The 17,773-nt window shown below is 49.1% G+C and overlaps 1 protein-coding gene across 9 annotated transcripts in view; it reads left to right on the forward strand.

The window, feature by feature from the left end:
• The window catches only part of ANXA3 (annexin A3), a 49,753-nt gene that overhangs the window by 14,252 nt on the left and 17,728 nt on the right, over window positions 1–17,773 (forward strand). For 3 of the 9 annotated variants that reach the window (XM_080795353.1, XM_080795352.1, XM_080795354.1), the window contains exons 3-6: window positions 4,268–4,355; window positions 8,431–8,525; window positions 11,044–11,157; window positions 14,322–14,412. In XM_080795353.1, the coding sequence (XP_080651479.1) occupies window positions 4,268–4,355; window positions 8,431–8,525; window positions 11,044–11,157; window positions 14,322–14,412 (388 nt within the window). Of the gene's footprint in view, window positions 1–4,267; window positions 4,356–4,554; window positions 8,291–8,430; window positions 8,526–11,043; window positions 11,158–14,321; window positions 14,413–17,773 lie in introns of those variants that run through there. The other 6 variants (XM_080795357.1, XM_080795358.1, XM_080795360.1 and 3 more) reach the window with 4 other exon arrangements.

The following is a 17,773-nucleotide window of genomic DNA, read 5'->3' on the forward strand; positions in this document are numbered from 1 at the left end:
GCGCCTTCTCGTTCATTCATTCTTCTGAATGTGAATGCTTGACTTCTTGCAAAGCCAGTACACTTTGCATGAAGAAATGGGTACAACCAGCCTTCATGGTCAAGGACAGACCGGCCTCTCTCAGGGGGGTGGCAGCAGACAGCTCACCAGCCGCCCACTTGGCCACACCAATGGCTTCAAGGCATCAGGTGCTCTGATGGTCTCCAAAGGAGAGTTCTAGAGGATCAGAGAAAGGGGCGCCTGGGAGGCTCAGTTGGTTAACGTCTGCCTTCGGCTCTGGTCATGATCCCGGGGGCGTGGGATCCTGGGGCTCTCTGGTCGTGAGCGGGGAGCCTGCCTCCCCCTCTTCTTCCCACTCATGCTCTCTGTCGCTATTTCTCTCTCTCTCTCTCCCAAATAAATAAAATCCTTAAAAAACAAAGATCAGAGAAAACTCTATTGACATGAAGATGGTTCAGATGAGAGGCAGCCTCGCTTCATAATCAGAAGCAGAGGCTGATGAGACTGACCACTTGCTGGCCGTGTGGACTCGGGCAAGTTACTTCAGCATCAGTTTTTATCATTATCTATAAATAGGATGTGTTACATCTGCCTTATAACTTTTTTGGGAGGATTGCATGAACTAATGCAGGGAGCGTGCTTAGCACAGGACGTGGCACATGGTAAGTCGCAACAATTTTTTTTAAGATTTTATTTATTGTTTGTTTGTTTAGAGCAGGGGGAGGAGCGGAAGGGGAGGGAACGAATCCCAGCCAGACTCCATGCTGAGCAGGGCGCCCCATGCAAGGCTCCATCTCGGGACCCTGTGATCACGACCTGAGCAGTAACCAAGAGTTGGACGCTCAATGGGCCGGAGGCGCCCAGGTGTCCCAAGTTGCACCAATGGTTAATGTCGAGAGCTCCTGTCAGTGTCTCCCCTCCCTTTATTTCAACAGTGCTTGCTTTAATTTATTTTCCAGCTGGTTTCAGGATCATTGTCCCTTTGGGGGCATCTGAAGGTCAAGTTTGAAAAAAAAGGAAGCAACGTACAGTGTTTAAGGGATACACATGGAAATCTGATCAAACATGGTGTTTTTGGAAATATAAAAAGTTTGCCAAGTATTTGTGTCCTACACTAGCATGACACTTTGTTAGGGAGTTAGGATGAGTGCAAAGAGCCAAAGTCAAGCATGGATTAGTAGTTCACAGGTAAGGAAGGAAGCCCTGCAACCAGCAGGCCGTGCAAATCGGTAAGTCTGTAACAATGCCGGCATTCCTGAAATGCTGATGTCATCATCAAATTCTTCTTCCACCTCCCACGAAAGAATCTGTGACTTGTTTACTCATTTCACTTTGGTCTTCTGGGCAGCTGAGAATGAAACAGAGCCGTGGTTCTCAACCTCGCGCACTAGAATCGTCTGGAGGGCTTGTTAAAACACAGATCCTGAGTCGTAGCCCCAGAACTGTTGGCTCAGTGAGACTGGGTGGGACCTGAGAATCTGCATCTCTCACAAGTTCCCAGGCGATGCTGCTGGGGCCGATCCCGTGTCTGCGCTCCGAGAACCACTAGCTGGAGTCCCGGGAAGCTCTGTGATGGGCTGGAGGGCACAGGGCATTTCAGATAGAAGCCGGGGGTTGGCGGGAGGCGGGTGCCGCATCCTCTGCTGTCCTCGGGAGCGGAGTTCTGTGAAGCAAATCATTTCTCTGAAATTGAGTTTCTTCTATATTTTTTAATGGAAATAATGAAATCTACTCTGTTAAGGTCATTTTAAGGCTGAAATAAGTTGTCTGTAAAGCACTTTGTTCACCGCCTGGCATGTGCTCGTTGAAGAGTCTGTTAATGTCGTTTACTCTAAGATGTTTTTTCGAAGGTCATGTAAATATTGTTGAATGTTCTGGGTAAGCAATTCTAGCACCTGAATTCTACTGCTTACTGAAATAACTGAAACAGCCTGAAAAAGTTCACTAAGATTCTGCTTCAGAATCTCCGTGCCATTTTTCAAGCGTGTGTGTGTGTGTGTGTGTGTGTGTGTGAGACTGTGTGTGTGTGTGTGTGTGTTGTATGTGTGTGTGTCCTTTTTTCTTTTAATTAAACAAGGAGTTCCTCCCCATTCAATTCTTACTAGGTGGCAAATTACATAACGGACTGGGAATTTCAACCTTCTCTAATTATGCGCATTGGAATTTCAGCATATTTTGATGTGTAGGTAGCAGAGGGCCGTGCAAAGGTCACAGCTAGAATGGAAACCCTTTTTTTTTTTTTGAAAGATTTTATTTATTTGACAGAGATCACAAGTAGGCAGGGAGGCAGGCAGAGAGAGAGGAAGGGAAGCAGGCTCCCTGCTGAGCAGAGAGCCCAATGCGGGGCTCGATCCCAGGACCCTGAGATCATGACCTGAGCTGAAGGCAGAGGCTCTAACCCACTGAGCCACCCAGGCGCCCCTGGAAACCCTTTTCATGAGCCCCTGGCATCTTTATTTCTGAAGAGTATGTTCGATACGTCTGGTGCGCAACCTGGTCATACACGTTTGAAGGAATTGCCCGGGTATAGACCCTACATCTCAAGAAGGATAGGAATGGACTGGAATGGTCATGACCACATTCAAGTTCAGAGCTGCTGCCGACCTGGCTTCCGTGGGTTGAGCAAATTCTCCGATCGTCTTAAACCCCGGAGTCTTGTATGTGAAATGGGTCCGTCTTACTCCTCTGGGCTGTTACGCAGGTTCTGTTAGGACATGTGAAGTGTCTCACACGGTGCCGGGCCTGAAACGCTCTCGTGCTCTAATACTGGGGAGTTTCCTGCAGCGCCCAACACGTACGGTGGACCGGTAAGATCACCACAGACGTCCCTGGATGGATAGACCTGAAATGAAACCACTCGACTCTAGGAACCCATAAAGTATTTATTAAGCCTCACAGAAAGAGGATTCTCCAAAGATTTGTGGACGCGGCTAATTTCTTACAGATGCCTTGAGATCAGACACAGTCACAACTAGTTTCTAACCTGTTACAGCCACTCTGGTAGAATGAAAACTCTTTGTTTTGGATGCTTTAAGATTAAACAGTGTTTGGTTGTATTGAAGCGAATTGTTCAGCCTAATCTACCGAATCGCAGGTCATTATTTTTTAATGATAACATTAATTTTCCATTCACTGGAATGTGACGAGAGGATGTCCTGTCATGAAAACATTAAACACTTCAGGGGAGCCTGAATGACATATTAGCACAAGACGACAGAGCCTCTGTTAGTGAGCAACAGGATAGGACAATCAGCTTAGGAAGAAAACACCGTGACCGTGAAGACACGTTTTGCTTCAGCGTGAGGAAATGCCGTGTGAATCCGTGCTCCCTTACATTTGTCTCAGCATCTCCGTGGCTGTTCTGTAGTCTCGTGAGCAGTTTTAAGAGATTTTATTCTTTCGGCAGGGAAGGCGGTCTTTCCCAGCTGACTGACACGTTTCTCACGTGTGTGTTTAAAATCAGTGTCGTGGCATCTTCCATGCCCGTTCTGCTCCCGAAGGTCTCCGGCGGTGGGGCTCTCGGAAGGGCATTTGTCAGCCGCAACTGCCCATCTGTCAAACCAGGCTTGAGAACAGGCTGTCCTAGTGGGTTTTCATCTGCGGATCCTTTAGTGTTGGGTTCCGCAAGGACAGTGGTCAGCATTAATGAAAGCACCGTGAAGCCTGCAAACCAGTTACTTCTGTGTGAGATGCAGTGAGGAGCTTTGCGTTACCACTTGAAAACGAAGAGGATACGGAAAATTCTCACCTTCTCATTGCTTTTGTGCAGAGACCACTTTGAAACGAATATTCTGGGGTGCCTGGGTGGCTCGGTCGGCTAAGCGTCTGCCTTCGGCTCAGGTCGTGGTCCAGGGTCCTGGGATCGAGTCCCGCGTTGGGCTTCTTGCTCAGCCGGAAGCCTGCTTCCCCCTCTGCCTGCTGCTCCCCCTCCTTGTGCTCTCTCTCTCTCAAATAAATCTATAAAATAAAATAAAGCAAATATTCTTCAGAGTCACTGGGATTAGCACAGTGTATTCCTCTAGAGAATAAATGTTTTGTAGTTCCAACCTGTTACACAACAGGGGAGGAGAGAGAGCCCTTTTTGCATACGCGTCCAACGTCATATTTCTCACGTCTGGGGACGGGAGAGTCTGGCGAACCCCTCCTGCAGGGAAAGGAAGGTGTTGCAAATTATGAGTTCATTATGCTTCTAACGCACATGCGCCTATGTGTGTAATGCAAAGAAGTCATTTTGAACTAGTGGCACTTTCAGATTATTTCCTTCCAGGTGGGACACCGAGGGACGATCCGCGATTATCCGGGCTTCAGCCCGTCAGTGGATGCGGAAGCGATTCGCAAGGCGATCAGAGGAATCGGTGAGCTCGACTCTGCGGTTGTTCTCGTCACCTTGAAGCAAATCAGGAAAGTTACAATTTAAAAAGTGCATTGGTTCAGTTTGCCCAACTTGGCTTACTCGACTAGAGAAATCATAAGGGACTTTTTAAAATAATGGGGTGCCTGGGTGGCCCGGTCGGTGGAGCCTCTGACTCTTGATTTCAGCTCAGGTCATGATCTTGGGGTCGTGAGATCAAGCCCGGCATCGGGCTCCATGCTGGGTGTGGAGCCCGCTTAAGATTTTCTCTTTTTCTCTCCCTCTGCCCACCCCCTCCAAAAATAAAAATTTTGAAATAGTGAGAAAAAAAATGCATGGGACGCCCAATTCTACTAAATCTTAATATTTACCATATTTACTTACTGTGAAATAATACATCACCATCACTGCTACCAAAAACAGTGACCATCATAATAAATCATTACAGATATCGTTCCTGCTGATTCCTCCTGGATCTCCTTCCCACCCCATTTTCTAGAGATAAAACACCATCCTAAAGTCGAGTTTATTCCCTGAAACTTTTAATTCCATAACTACATATGCATGCGCATGGAGTTTTTCATGGCCTCAAGCCGTGTAAACTAGAATGATACGGTGGTTGTAGGTACACTCTTCAGCAACTTCTTTTATCCCTTAACATGTTGTCTTTGAGAGTTACCCATGTTGATATGTTCAGCTGTAGCTCATTAATTTGACTTGCATAGTGTCTATTGAATTATTATATTGTAAGATGGGATATTGATGGAACATTTAAGTTGCCTACAATTCTCTTCTATTACAGTATAAACTGCTGCGTTGGATATCCCTGCTTATGCCTTGTGCACATTTGCTTCCACTTCTCGAGAACAGAGCAAATGGAATTCAAGGTTGAAGATGTTCATCTTCAAATGAACTAGAAATTTTGCCAAACTGCTCTCTAAAATGAATATGCAAATGCGCATTCCTGCCGGCAGGACAGGAGACTTTCTCTTGCTGCGTATTCTCCCCGGTGCTCGCTAAGGTCACACTCTGCTGGTTTCCCCACTGAGTGGGTCTAGAATTGTATCTCATCTTGTATGTGTGTTTGCTTCCTCTCTCCTCCCCAGCCCCCAGGACTGAAAGGGCTGAGTCTCCTTTCTTGATCATCTGCTTCTTCTACGAATTATGTCTTCTTATCTTTTATCCATTTTTCAGTTGGATTGTCTTCTTCATGATTGGCAAGATTGTGTTTTTTATAAATTCTGGATACAGAGTAAAAAAATTTTACAATCCATGAAAATATCTTCTCCTACTCTGTCGTTTTCTTTTAACATTGGTTCTAGTAACTTCTATTGCCTAGAAATCTTGTATAGCAGGGAAATCAAGTTTACCAGTATTTTTCCCATGTGTCTTTTTCTATAATGAGCTCATCAAGATGTTCTCCTGTATTTTCTTCCCAGAGTTTTACAATCTTATTGTTCACTTTGGGATTTTCCATCTACCTGGAATTAATGTTTGTGTAGGTTATTTAAAGGCATCTAATTTTGGTTTTTATCGCACGTGGCTAGTTGACAGTCCCAGCACAATTTATTGAAGAACGCCCCCTTTGCACACGGAGTGGTATTGCCACTTTCGTCTTCTAAGTCTCTCTGTTTCTGCTTTCTGTTATGCTCCATTGGTCTGTTTGTCTATCCCTGTCTCCATATCACCTTGTCATAATGACTATTCTAATTTTATAATTAGTGTCGAGTAAGACAAGAGCTTCTCTTGGCCCTTTGGACCACTCGCCCCTCCCCCCACCCCTGAATATTAGGGTCAGTTTGTCAAGTTCCATGAAATATCCTCTTCGGGTTTTTATATCAGTGTAACATTATCTCGTTTCTGTCGTTTGGGTTTCTTTTTTCTTTTTTTCTGTTTTTAAATGGCAATTATTTCTTCATTTATCTCGATGCCTTCCCCATTTATGCTCCATGTTGAGAGGTTACTCCATGAGGTTAATGTCAAATCGAATGGAATAATAGTCTTCCATTCTATTGCTTGTCTTTTTTTATTTTTTTAAAAGATGTTATTTATTTATTTGACAGAGATCACAAGTAGGCAGAGGCAGGCAGAGAGAGAGGAGGAAGCAGGCTCCCCGCTGAGCAGAGAGCCTGATGCAGGGCTTGATCCCAGGACCCTGAGATCATGACCTGAGCCGAAGGCAGAGGCTTAACCCATTGAGCCACCCAGGTGCCCCTGTTTGTCTTTTTTTCCTTAGTGTTATGTTTCTTCATGCATTTTTGCATTTGGGGTTGCAGACCTACTCCGAGATGCTTGTGAGGACCAAAACTGATGTGTTCTAGGTCCAGAACCAGGCGTCATCATGGTATGTGCATTAGGGGCGTGTCAGGTCCCGTCTCTGAACCGTGAGACAGCTTATTTGAGCTTCTGGTCCTAAGTCTGTGCGAGACGAAGAGCTGAAGCACCTCCTCGTAGACAAGCTTCGCGTGACCATCGGGGCGGGTTGCATCTGGAGTCTTGGAGCGCGTATGGCATAGAGATGCCGAGAAAGGGTAGAAAATGAGACCAGAGACCTGGGCAGGAGCTAGACCATTGGGGTTTCACCCAAGGGACAGACATGCTCAGGCACATTTTAAAGAACTTACCGAGGCAATCATGTACGACGGTATGAATTGTAAGGGGGCCAAATCAGGAGGCTGTCGAAGCTTCTAGGTACAGTGTGATGTGTGTGCACGGGCGGAGGAGAGGACACATTCGAGAGATGCAGATGGTCGCTACAATGTAGGGGTGAAGAAAAGAAGGGAGTGTAGGATGACTGCCAGGGTTTTGGTTGGATGACTCCATCCATAGTGATGTCATGGATGAGCGAACACGGAATGAGAGACGAGGCAGAGAGGAAAGAGAATAAATTCAACCCGGAACATCCGATTCTGAGATACTTGTGCCTTTGGCTGTGCTCAGTCGTGTGCCAACTCAGATGCCATTAGAGGTTCGAACTGACCGTCGGACTCATGGGACACAGCTAGGCTCTGGTCCAGTTCTGTGCTTACTTAACGCTGAGGAGGAATGCAAGACCAGAGCTACAGTGGGGCAGGACCTTGGGCTGGGAGGCCCAGCAGCCAACTAAGGACACCGTTTGTTGTGCCCCGTTCCTGCTGTAGAGCGTGTACCATGGCCACTGGTCCGTGTAGCCGTGTGTGGGGGTCACCTCAACACAGAGAACTTGAGCCTGGAGTCCCCGCCGACCTTCTCTACCATGTAATCATGCAGGCCCAAGGCGCACGCCAGCTCGCGCTCCCCAACCCAGGGGGGTCCTCTCCCGCAAAGGAGGCAGACCCAGCTTCCTTCGCTAGCTTCCTACTGGAATCCCCGAGAAAACTGTGACCTCGAGGACGTCCTCCAGCAGGCCACTATCAGCCCGATACCTACAGCAGGCGCCGAAGTACACGGGTCTGGGATGCCTGAAGGAGATACGGCTCAGAGAGGGAAACAAATGTTCGGGGTCAGAGATTTGGGTTCCCATTCTTGCGACACCACTTAAAAGCTGCATGACTTGGGCACGTGACATAACTTTTCTAATTATTAGTGTTTTCATCTTTGGAACGACTTCATCATACCCACTGCCCAGAGTTCTTGTGAGTATTAACTATGACAATGACTAAAAGGGGCCTAGAATACGGTGGGTTCTCAGAACATGTCACTTCCTTTTTTCTAGAGAAAAAAAAAAATTGATATCAAGTATGGAGCGAGGAGAGAGAGAACAGGCGGTAAGACGGTGACTGACCCTTATAAGGGTGAGAACGCCCAGCTCAGAAGCAGCGCGTTCCTTGCACTACTGCCTCTGTCTGATACACAGAGAGGACGATATGGATCATGATCACCCCCCACCCCTGCCAATCAAACTCTCCAGAATTACTTTTCTTTTCCAAAAGCTGGCGGAGAAATAAATATTCCAACCTGGTAAGAACGTGGAAATTAAAAATCAGAATGCTTTCCTCTCTACATTTGTTTCAAGCCATTAATCATTTTTTCTTTTGTTCACGACCGATATTAAGCATCTTTGGGTTGATGGCGAGTGAAATTATTTTCGTTTCATTTAGGAACCGACGAGAAAGCGCTCATCAGCATTCTGACGGAAAGGACGAATGCACAGCGGCAGCTGATTGTGCGGGAATATCAAGCAGCATATGGAAAGGTATGATTGACAGAACAGCCAGCAGAGAGCGAATCACTGTGGACCACGGATGCTCCCACGTGATTACACCAGAGATCTTTTGTTTCAGGCCAAGTGGATCAGAAAGTACCGTGTATACCCGGTCTGCAGCCTGGCGTGCGAGTCCTCGCTTGCCCGTAACAGGCTGAATGGCCTTGATCATGTTATTTGATCTTTCTGGGCCTTAATTTTTTCACCTGTTGGATAAGGAGGGTGGCCTGAGACCGGCGGCTTTAAGCCTGGAGTGATTCTGCTCCCCGAAGGATATCTGGCAATGCCTTGAGACATTTTGATTATCACACCTGGAGGGGAGAGAGGGATGTTTCTAGAATCTGGTGGATGGAGTTCAGGGATGCTGCTAAAGAGGTTGCCAAGCACAAGGTGGCCCACCCGCCAGAGTATTGTCTGACCCGTTATTTGATAGGTCCTGTCTTAGATCACCTTTAATTTCTCTTCCAACTCTAAAATATCTTTGTAATTGTGGATATAATTCATTCAGCCGACGAAAACTTACTAAGTGGCAGAAACTATGCAGGAACTCTACAAGGACGTTTGTGTTTTATTCCACACGGTGTGTTTGTTCAGTAACGAACTATGTGTCAGGAGATAACCTAGACATTGGAGATTCACTGGTCTAAAAAGCAGACCCTTCTTTTTATCATGGAGCTACCATTTTATTAGGAAGATAAGAAGTAAATAAATTCAGGTATTGGTAAGTGTTCTGAAAGAATTGAAACGGGATGATAGGGCAGAGAGAGGCTGTGGAATGGCTCCTTGGAGTAGGGTGGGGAAGACTTACCAGGATTATTCTCAACTACGGCTAAACCATACCAAGGATTCTGCCCTACTTGATCTGGGGAAGAGCATTTCAGACAGAAGGTACAACACGTGCAAAAGCCCTGAGGCAAAAACAAACTGGGACCATTTAAGAAACAGAAAGACTTTCAATATGGCAGGAGCGGGGCGCATAAGGGGAGCGGATGGAAGAGATGAGCTTGGAGGGGGCTAGAACGTGCCAGGCTTTGTGGGCTCGGTACACACTTTGGGTTTTATTCTAAGAACAAAAGAGAATCATTGCAAGTCTGTAAGCAAGGGAATACTATAAAACGAATTTATATTTTTTAGAATTTATTTTAGCTTCTGTGGCTCACAAACTGGGGAGGGAGAAGAGTGGTAGCAGAGAGCAGCCAGGCTGTTGGGATCAGGTGAGAGCCGAGAAGGTGTAGACACCCTCCCAAGGCAACTCAGGCATCACCTCCTGACTGTGTCCTCCAAGCTCCCAGACCCCAGTAAGAAACACCCTTCTTCATACTTAACCTTCACACTTTACCAGATACTTAACGTATTATATTGAAATTTTATCTTTGAATATTTCTGGTTTTCCGAGGAGTGCCCCAGGAGTATGCTAGGAGTAAGCATTGTGTCTAGCTCACCTTTAAATGCCAAGCACACAGCAGGAGCCCAGGAAACACCTGTCAAATTAAATTAGTTGCCAAGCTTCTCGACGAGGCCGAACACTCATGTGTAGGGACATTGGCCTTTCAGGATTTTCTGAATATGGAGGAAGGACGAGGTGAAGGGGGGCGCGTTTCTCACAGTGAGAAGGATTGAGAACAGGTGAATCGAGAGTCAGTTGTAAAGTCGCGGGTTGAGGGCAGGTGGTAGCAGAGTAGCATTTAGAGAGGAAACAGCCAGTGGCGATTGGCCGCAGAATTAGGAACACTTGGGCTCCAACCCATTTGTTTCGTCCACTGCCTCACTGGGTCCCCCTGGTGGCCGGTGGATGTTGGTACGTGTCCGCATTGTCAGTGGTCTAGGAGGCCGCCAGCCTGTCCCAGCTGAAAATAATCCAAAGCAAGAAAAATAATAATCCACTAACATCCTTTAAATATTGAAAATGAAAACCATATAACCTGCCTTCAAGTGGAGGAGATGGACTGTACCTATGTGTGAAAACAGGCCCAGAGGACACTAATAAGTAACGCCGGCCCCATTACATTTGGGGTTTCCCCTGCTGGTGTTGCCAGAAAACCGCTTTGATGCCTCGTGGTGCCACACTCTTAGCAGAGGCAGGCGACCAGCTACTGTCCTCTCCTTCCCTTTTGTGTCCAGGGCTCTTTGGCAGTCACTGAGAAGCAGCTACTCGTGAAGCCGGGTGTGAATTATAGGGACCCTTCCTCGTCTTCTTCCCCCACCACAACCCAAATATTGAGAGCACCTGGGGCCTAGGAAACACATTTTTGATACACAGTTCCTGTCTGTGGCGCTTACGTAACCCTCCGCTGGCTTTCCTTCAGAAAACCTGTAAGACAGAACGTCTTGGCAGCAGTCACAGAGCGCAGACTGCTGCCCACGGAAATGGTTCGCCATCTCGGTTCGTTCCGTGAACTGGCCTGGTTTGGTCCGCGTTGGCACGTTTGCTTGTCTTTCGTGACGTGACTTTGTGGAAAAAGAAAGGAAAAGTATTTCATGCTCTCGTCTGTGGGGTTTTTTATTGCAGGAACTGAAAGATGACCTGAAGGGCGATCTCTCCGGCCACTTCGGGCAGCTCATGGTGGCCCTCGTGACTCCTCCGGCTGTGTTTGATGCAAAGCAGCTGAAGAAATCCATGAAGGTATGAGCCCAGTATGAGCCGTTTCTGTCCGAGATTTGACTGTGTCATCAAGAACAGCGACTTCCGTCCAGTGCGCACGTGAGAGATGGGTATAACAGAGTAAATCTGGGTGTCGTTTTGATGCTGTCCAAGTGGAAGAACGATCCCGAAGCGGGGAAGGGTTGCGGAACCTTGAGCCCACGTGTTCCTGGGCTGAGAGGATATCGTCATATCCTAATTTCATTTCCATGGTTTTTCACCCACAGAGTCAAATTCTCCACTTTGTTGTCATTGAGAGTAAATGGCGCCACCATCAACCCCATTGCTTAGGTCAGAAACCAGGATTATCTTTGATCCCTTGCGTTCCCTCACGCTTCCTAGCTCCCAGAGTCTGTCAGCAAGTCCGTTTGCTCTGTCCCCAAATCTGTGTGCGAGTCTGTCTGTGCAAATGTGTGCGTGTGTCTCAGAACCCGCCGCTGCCATTCCGGCTCCGCCACCAACGTCTCCCGACTGGCCCCTATCGGCACCTTCCTCGCCGGTCCCTTGTGTCTGCTTTTGCCCACCTGGAATCCACTCACCACAGAATAGCCAAAACCATGTTTATAGAGTTATTTTTAGAGTTATGCTGTTCACCAGCAAACATCTCCAGTGGTCCTGAAAACTTCAAGTCCAAGCTTCTTACCATGACCTTCATCACCCATCACAGTCTGGCTCCCGCCTGGCTCCGTGAATTTTTAAAAATTCTCTCTGTGTCGGTCAGGGTTTCCCAGAGAAGCCGAAGCAGCAGGCGGGGGACTTACGCGGTAAGATTTACTGCGAGGGGTGGGTTACATGATTAAGGATCTGACGAGGCAAATCCAGAGTCTGTAGGGGGCTACTAGGAAGGGGGGCGGGAACTCGTAGGAAAGCGGGAGCTGCGGCCCACAGGTGGGATTTCTTCTTCTTCAGAGAAGCCTCAGCGGGGGTCTTGAGGCCTTTAACTGACTAAACTAGGCCCACCTGAACTATCTAAGATGATCTCCCTTGCTTAAGACTGTAGTTATGTCCACAAAATACCTTCACAGCAGCACCTAGGTTTGAGTGTGAGTAACCGAGGACTGTAACCTGGCCGAGTCGATGAGGTTCCATAAAACGGCCCACCACACCCTCTCCTCCCCTGCCCCCGACTCAGTGCCGCGGCTACACTGGCCTCCTCTCTGCTGCTTGAACATTCTAAGCTTATTCCCACCTTCAGGTCCTTATACGTGATGGTTTTTCCATCTGGAATGTTTTCCCTCCATGTATTTTCTATCAATTCACTCAGTTTTATATTCTTAGTGATACCTATTACCATCTAAAATTACCCCTGGGGGGTGTGTATTTGTTGATTATCTGTTTGTCTAGTTGAGAGGCAAAACTCCTTCATGGCAGAGACGCTCATCAGTCTTGGTCTGTATCTTCTGTTCCAAGAGGAAAACCTGAAACGAAGTAGGTTGACATGTGTTGACAAGAAGGAGTCTAGGTCCGAGGCCTGAGCTGTCTTCTACCTCCTTATCTGAGACGGGGGAGACTTTCTCTTCCGTGGAGGAGGCATGAGCCCCCAAGAAGGCAAGATGGAGTGAGACACACGAGAGATTTCCTAGGGGGAGTCTTACGAAGGAAAGAGAGGAGACAGAGCAGGGTAGGTTGGGTGAATTGGGTGACGCTCATGGCAGTTCGGGTCTGTCACACGTGAAAGGAGGGAGGGGAGGAAGGCGGCTCGGATGGAACGAGCTTCCGTCTACAGGTCAGCTCTGTGAAAGCCGCGGCAGGCCGGGAGGGATCTCCTGAGCTCCTGCCCTTTGGAGAAGTCCCGCCCTGGGCAGAAACGGCCCAGCTCCAGGACGCCCTCCCCGTCCGGTCACTTGCTGAGAGCAGCGTGGAGGGAGCGCGACCTCTTTGTCAACTGAGTGGCGGATCTGAAGCTCGGGCCACTGGGGGTACCCACGGGATTTGCAGCAGATTCTCTGAGCAGTGCATTTCTCCGGCCGCCCCATGGGGGACAGCTTAGCAGGTGGCATAATGAGGATTCGATTCACCAACAAGGATTAGAAAAATCTTCCTTTTGTGCAAAAGAAATCCAAAGCAGGCAGTCCAGCGCTGGGTGTCCTGGCACAGCCATTGTCAGGGACTCTAGTTCCTTCAGTCTTGGGGCTTTACCATATCCAGCCTGTCCAATCCACTTGTTGGCTCAAGATGGGGGCTCAGCATCCAGGCGTCGCATCTTTATTCCGTCAGGCAGAAAGACGGTCACGAGACCAAGGAGGGTTCATTTCCTCTCCTTACGGACTCTTGGAAACCGTACGTGGTACTTTATATGTGTTTGATGGGTCATAATTTAGTTACATGAATAAACTTAGTTCCAAGGGAAGCTGAGTCATAGAGTATCTATTTGGGTAGCTGTGTGCTCAGTTAGAAATGGAAGGTTCTGTTACTAAGGCAAGGGAGGTACAAGACATGCGGTCTGTTCAGTTTTGCTGGAAACCTAACACTGATCTAAAAATTAGTCTGTCTTTAAGTTAATTAGTTAGTTAATTAAAAAGGAGAGATGCTGAGGGCAGCTTGGAACCTCTGCCCCAAAGGGACAGAATTCAGCTTCAGTTCATAAGCTGCACTGACCTTACTTGATCAAGTCCTAGTGGAAAAGGCCTTTCTTGGAGTCACTGCATGCTCAGTGACCTCAGTATAAAGCAAGACTCAGGGTAACTGGTCCCCAAACCAACTAGGCTCATGACATACATTACTAAGGCTTAAAAAATCTTCCTGGATGAAGATGATACCTGCTGACTAGCGCATTAGCAGAAGGATGAACTCATTCAAGAAAACCGCAGAGCCCTCTCCGAACACGATGGCGTGGTCGATAACTCACTTCTGATCTTGAATGATGCAGGCTTTTCCCTTTACACCGTTTCTTCCTACAGTTCTTCAGTTGATTTTTACACGAGAGTGGGAAATTTTCTTGAACGTTTTGATGTCAGTTTAGATGATCTGTCTTATTTTCATACTAAAATATACGATAAACAAGAAAACTGCTTTAGAGCAATATACCACCTTATGCTGATTTACGAAAATGTCTTTTCGTGCACATAAAACAAGATATTAAGCCTGAAATGCATGACATTAAGCTTTTCAAGTATTCTAAAAATAGATTGCCTTTTCCTTTTCAGGGCGCTGGCACCAGTGAGCATGCACTGATTGAAATCCTCACCACCAGAACGAGCAGGCAGATGAAGGAGGTGTCGCAAGCCTACTACACAGGTGCGCATACGATCTGCTCACTTTGACCATGGCCTGCACACATAGGAGCCCATGCGGCTCTCCCCAGAAACCCACCAAGCTCTTCTTCACAAGGCATTTTGGGCAGGCAAGGTGTAAAAAGGAGGATACCCTCCAGAACGGGACAAGGTCTGTGGCTCTTCCGAGAATATGGGAATAAGATCTGAGCTAGAAACTGCAGCATAACCGTGGCGTTGACACTTCCCACTTACCTCATTTCGGCTCTGGTGGATTTTGCTCTCAGCAGCCACTGCTTCATGAATCAACTATTTTCACCAGAAAATAGTTGCCTGAGATTCCAATCGTTCTATATTAATAGATTGGCCTCGTGATTTGGGGCGTGGAAAATGAGATGGACCGTTGAGAGAATGTGTTGAGCGTGTGGATTCAGTAAAATTAGCTCACGTCCTCGTAGTCTGTTCACTGTGTAAAAAGGAGAAAGTCCCTGCAGTGTGATTCTGGCGCTGAACCCCCAGGGGTAGGCTGACGACGCAGGTTACAGCACAGTCCCCAGAGGATGACCCTCACTGCAGACACGGCCGCTAGCTCAGCAGCCCCAGGCCATGCGCCCTTCTGCCCGAAGAGCTGTGAGGTCAGGGCTTCTCACCACCCCCTCAGGTTCAAGAGCTCACTAGCACGACTCACGGAACTCGAGAAAACACTGCACAGTTGACCCGTGAACCACGGGACGGTTAGGGGCGCCGACCCCCTGTACAGTTCAAAATACGCGTATAACTTTTTTAAAAACGATTTTATTTATTGATTTGTCAGAGAGAGAGCACAAGCAGGGGGAGCAGCAGGCAGAGGGGGAAGCAGGCTCCCTACTGGGCAGGAAGCCCAAAGCAGGACTCGATCCTAGGACCCTGGGATCGTGACCTGAGCCAAAGGCAGCCGCTTAACCGACTGAACCACCCAGGCGCCCCTCAAAATACATTTATAACTTTTGACCCTCCGATAGCTTCAGTACTAATAGCCTGCTGTCGACCAGAAGCTTTACTGGTAACAGAAACAGTGGATTAACACAGAATTTGTCTCTTGGATGTGTTATATACTATGTTCTCACAATAAACTAAGCTACAGATAAAAAGAAGTTTCTAAGAAAATCAAAAAGAAGAGGAAATACATTTATGAAATCGTGCCCCATTTATTGAAAAAACCCACGTATAGGCGGACTGTGCGGCTCCCACCCCTGTTGTTCGAGGGTCAGCTGTACTTACAATTATCGTTTTACTCTAAAGAACAGAAATCAGGACCAGTCACATGCGGACATGTAGCGGAGAGGTCTGCGAGGGTCCCAGATGCAGAGCTTCCTGGTCCTCAGGATGTGTCTCCTTCCGAGCGCATCGATACATAATTACCAACCGGGAAAACTCACTGACCTTTGGTATCGTTTTTATCAAGGTTTCATCCCACTGGCATGACTGACTGCATCACTGGCCACATGTCCAGGCCCTTCCTTTCCCTGCAGGTCAGGCTGATACCGTGTGGCTCAGAGCCCCGACCCTTCTAATGACGGGGTTAGTCTTTCTGGGGGCACCAGCCCCCACCCTGAGTCATCTTGCCGGCGTAAACTCAGGTGTGGTTCGCGGGACCTGCCACAAATAGCAAAGACATTCCTATTATTGGGGAAATCTGAAGGATTTAGAGGCTGCTTCCCAGGAACCAGGGCAAAGAGCAGCCTGAATTCTATACTGTGCACCAGCCGCCTGGAACCCTCTCCGCGTACCCCGAGGGAGCAGTTTCTATGTTGGTGGGTCGGGGAGGTTGTGCAGTAGGAGGTCCCGAGAAGGGATCTGCTGCCTCCCAGCTCGGTGTTAGATCCGTTACCTTGAGAAACTCTCCCTAGAAGGTAAATACCCTCGCTCACCTCAGTGATAGGTAAGTGACTCTTTTAGCCGTCGCTCATCAAGGCTCATCAAGGCTCCGTGATAACCGCATTTAACGCGGAATTGCTTCCACGCCTTTTGGAGGACTGAAACGGCTCCAGGGGAACAAGGGGGTTTAGCAGGAGATTTTAGCAAACCCCAGGGCAGGGACAACAAAGGAAAAAGAGATTGGAGTTTTCGGAAACTAGAAACTCAGAGGAGGGGCACCGCCTGCCCGTGTTGGTGCCTCGGGGGCTCGGAGGAGAGGTTTAAGGAACTGGAGTTCAGATCTCTGCAGAAGGGCTGCCAGGAGCTGGAGCGGGTCCCTCCACGTGGCTAAGCGACCTGTTCTGGGGACCCCGAGCCGGCTGCCGCTGTCACGATGCAAGGACCTCGCTGGTGTACGCTGACAGGAACAGCCAACACCTCGCCGGCTTTTTTCTCCTCTGCCTTCCAGTCTCCCTCGACGCCACGCCCGACCCCATGCCCCGGGGTGGGCCGGACGGGGAGCTGGGGCAAGCGAGAGGGTACGGGATTGCGGTGTGATTGGCAGCGTGCCCACCCCAGCTCCGAAGCAGGGTGGAGAAGGCCGGCTCTGGAGCAGAAGAGATCATGGCTTCGCGACGCCACAGATGGGCGCGATGGAGGTGTTGAAATATTTGGTTCTCTCGATGCAACCAGACTTGCTTCTGAAGGAATCGGGGGCGCCAGGGGCTCTATCCCAAGGGGCCTGGTTACCTCCTCGCCTTTCTGGGACGAGTCGCCGCTCCTTGCGTGACCCCGGCCCCGACGGCTTCCCACGGCCCCGCGTCTGTACCCCAAGCCCGCCGGGACCAAGCTGTGCGAAGCCCGGGCCTTTGTCTGGTTCTTTCACTGCTGTGGCTGCAGGGCCCCGCGCGGGCGGCCATGAGTCCCGACGGGCACCGGATTGATCTCCCCAAGGCGGCAGTGACCATCCTAAGAGCCGACGGAAGGTTCTAGCATGTAGGACTGTCGTTCTGCCAGTGCGACCCACGATCGAAGCTGAGAGTCCGCGGGGGCCGCGGGGCCCCCCGGATAAGGCCTCTGGCCCTGAGGAGCGGCGGACTGGGTCAGCTTGACGGGCGCAGAGCCGTGATGCCGGAGGAGGGAAAGGAGGAAACGGGCCGGCAGGGCAGCCTAGCGCTCAGACTCGGGCTCGGCGGTACCCGGGGACTCGTTCTGTGGCCTCTCGGCGTCAGGCTGCCGCGGCTCGCCGGGCGGGTGCTCCTGTCACAGGAACCCGTGCTGTCACGGGAGCCTCTGTCACGGGAACCCGTGCTGTCACGGGAGCTTCTGTCACGGGAACCCGTGCTGTCACGGGAGCTTCTGTCACGGGAACCCGTGCTGTCACGGGAGCCTCTGTCACGGGAACCCGTGCTGTCACGGGAGCTTCTGTCACGGGAACCCGTGCTGTCACGGGAGCTTCTGTCACGGGAACCCGTGCTGTCACGGGAGCT

Source organism: Martes martes (genome assembly GCF_963455335.1).
Source record: "Martes martes genome assembly, chromosome: 2".
In the NCBI taxonomy this organism is placed as follows: domain Eukaryota; kingdom Metazoa; phylum Chordata; class Mammalia; order Carnivora; family Mustelidae; genus Martes; species Martes martes.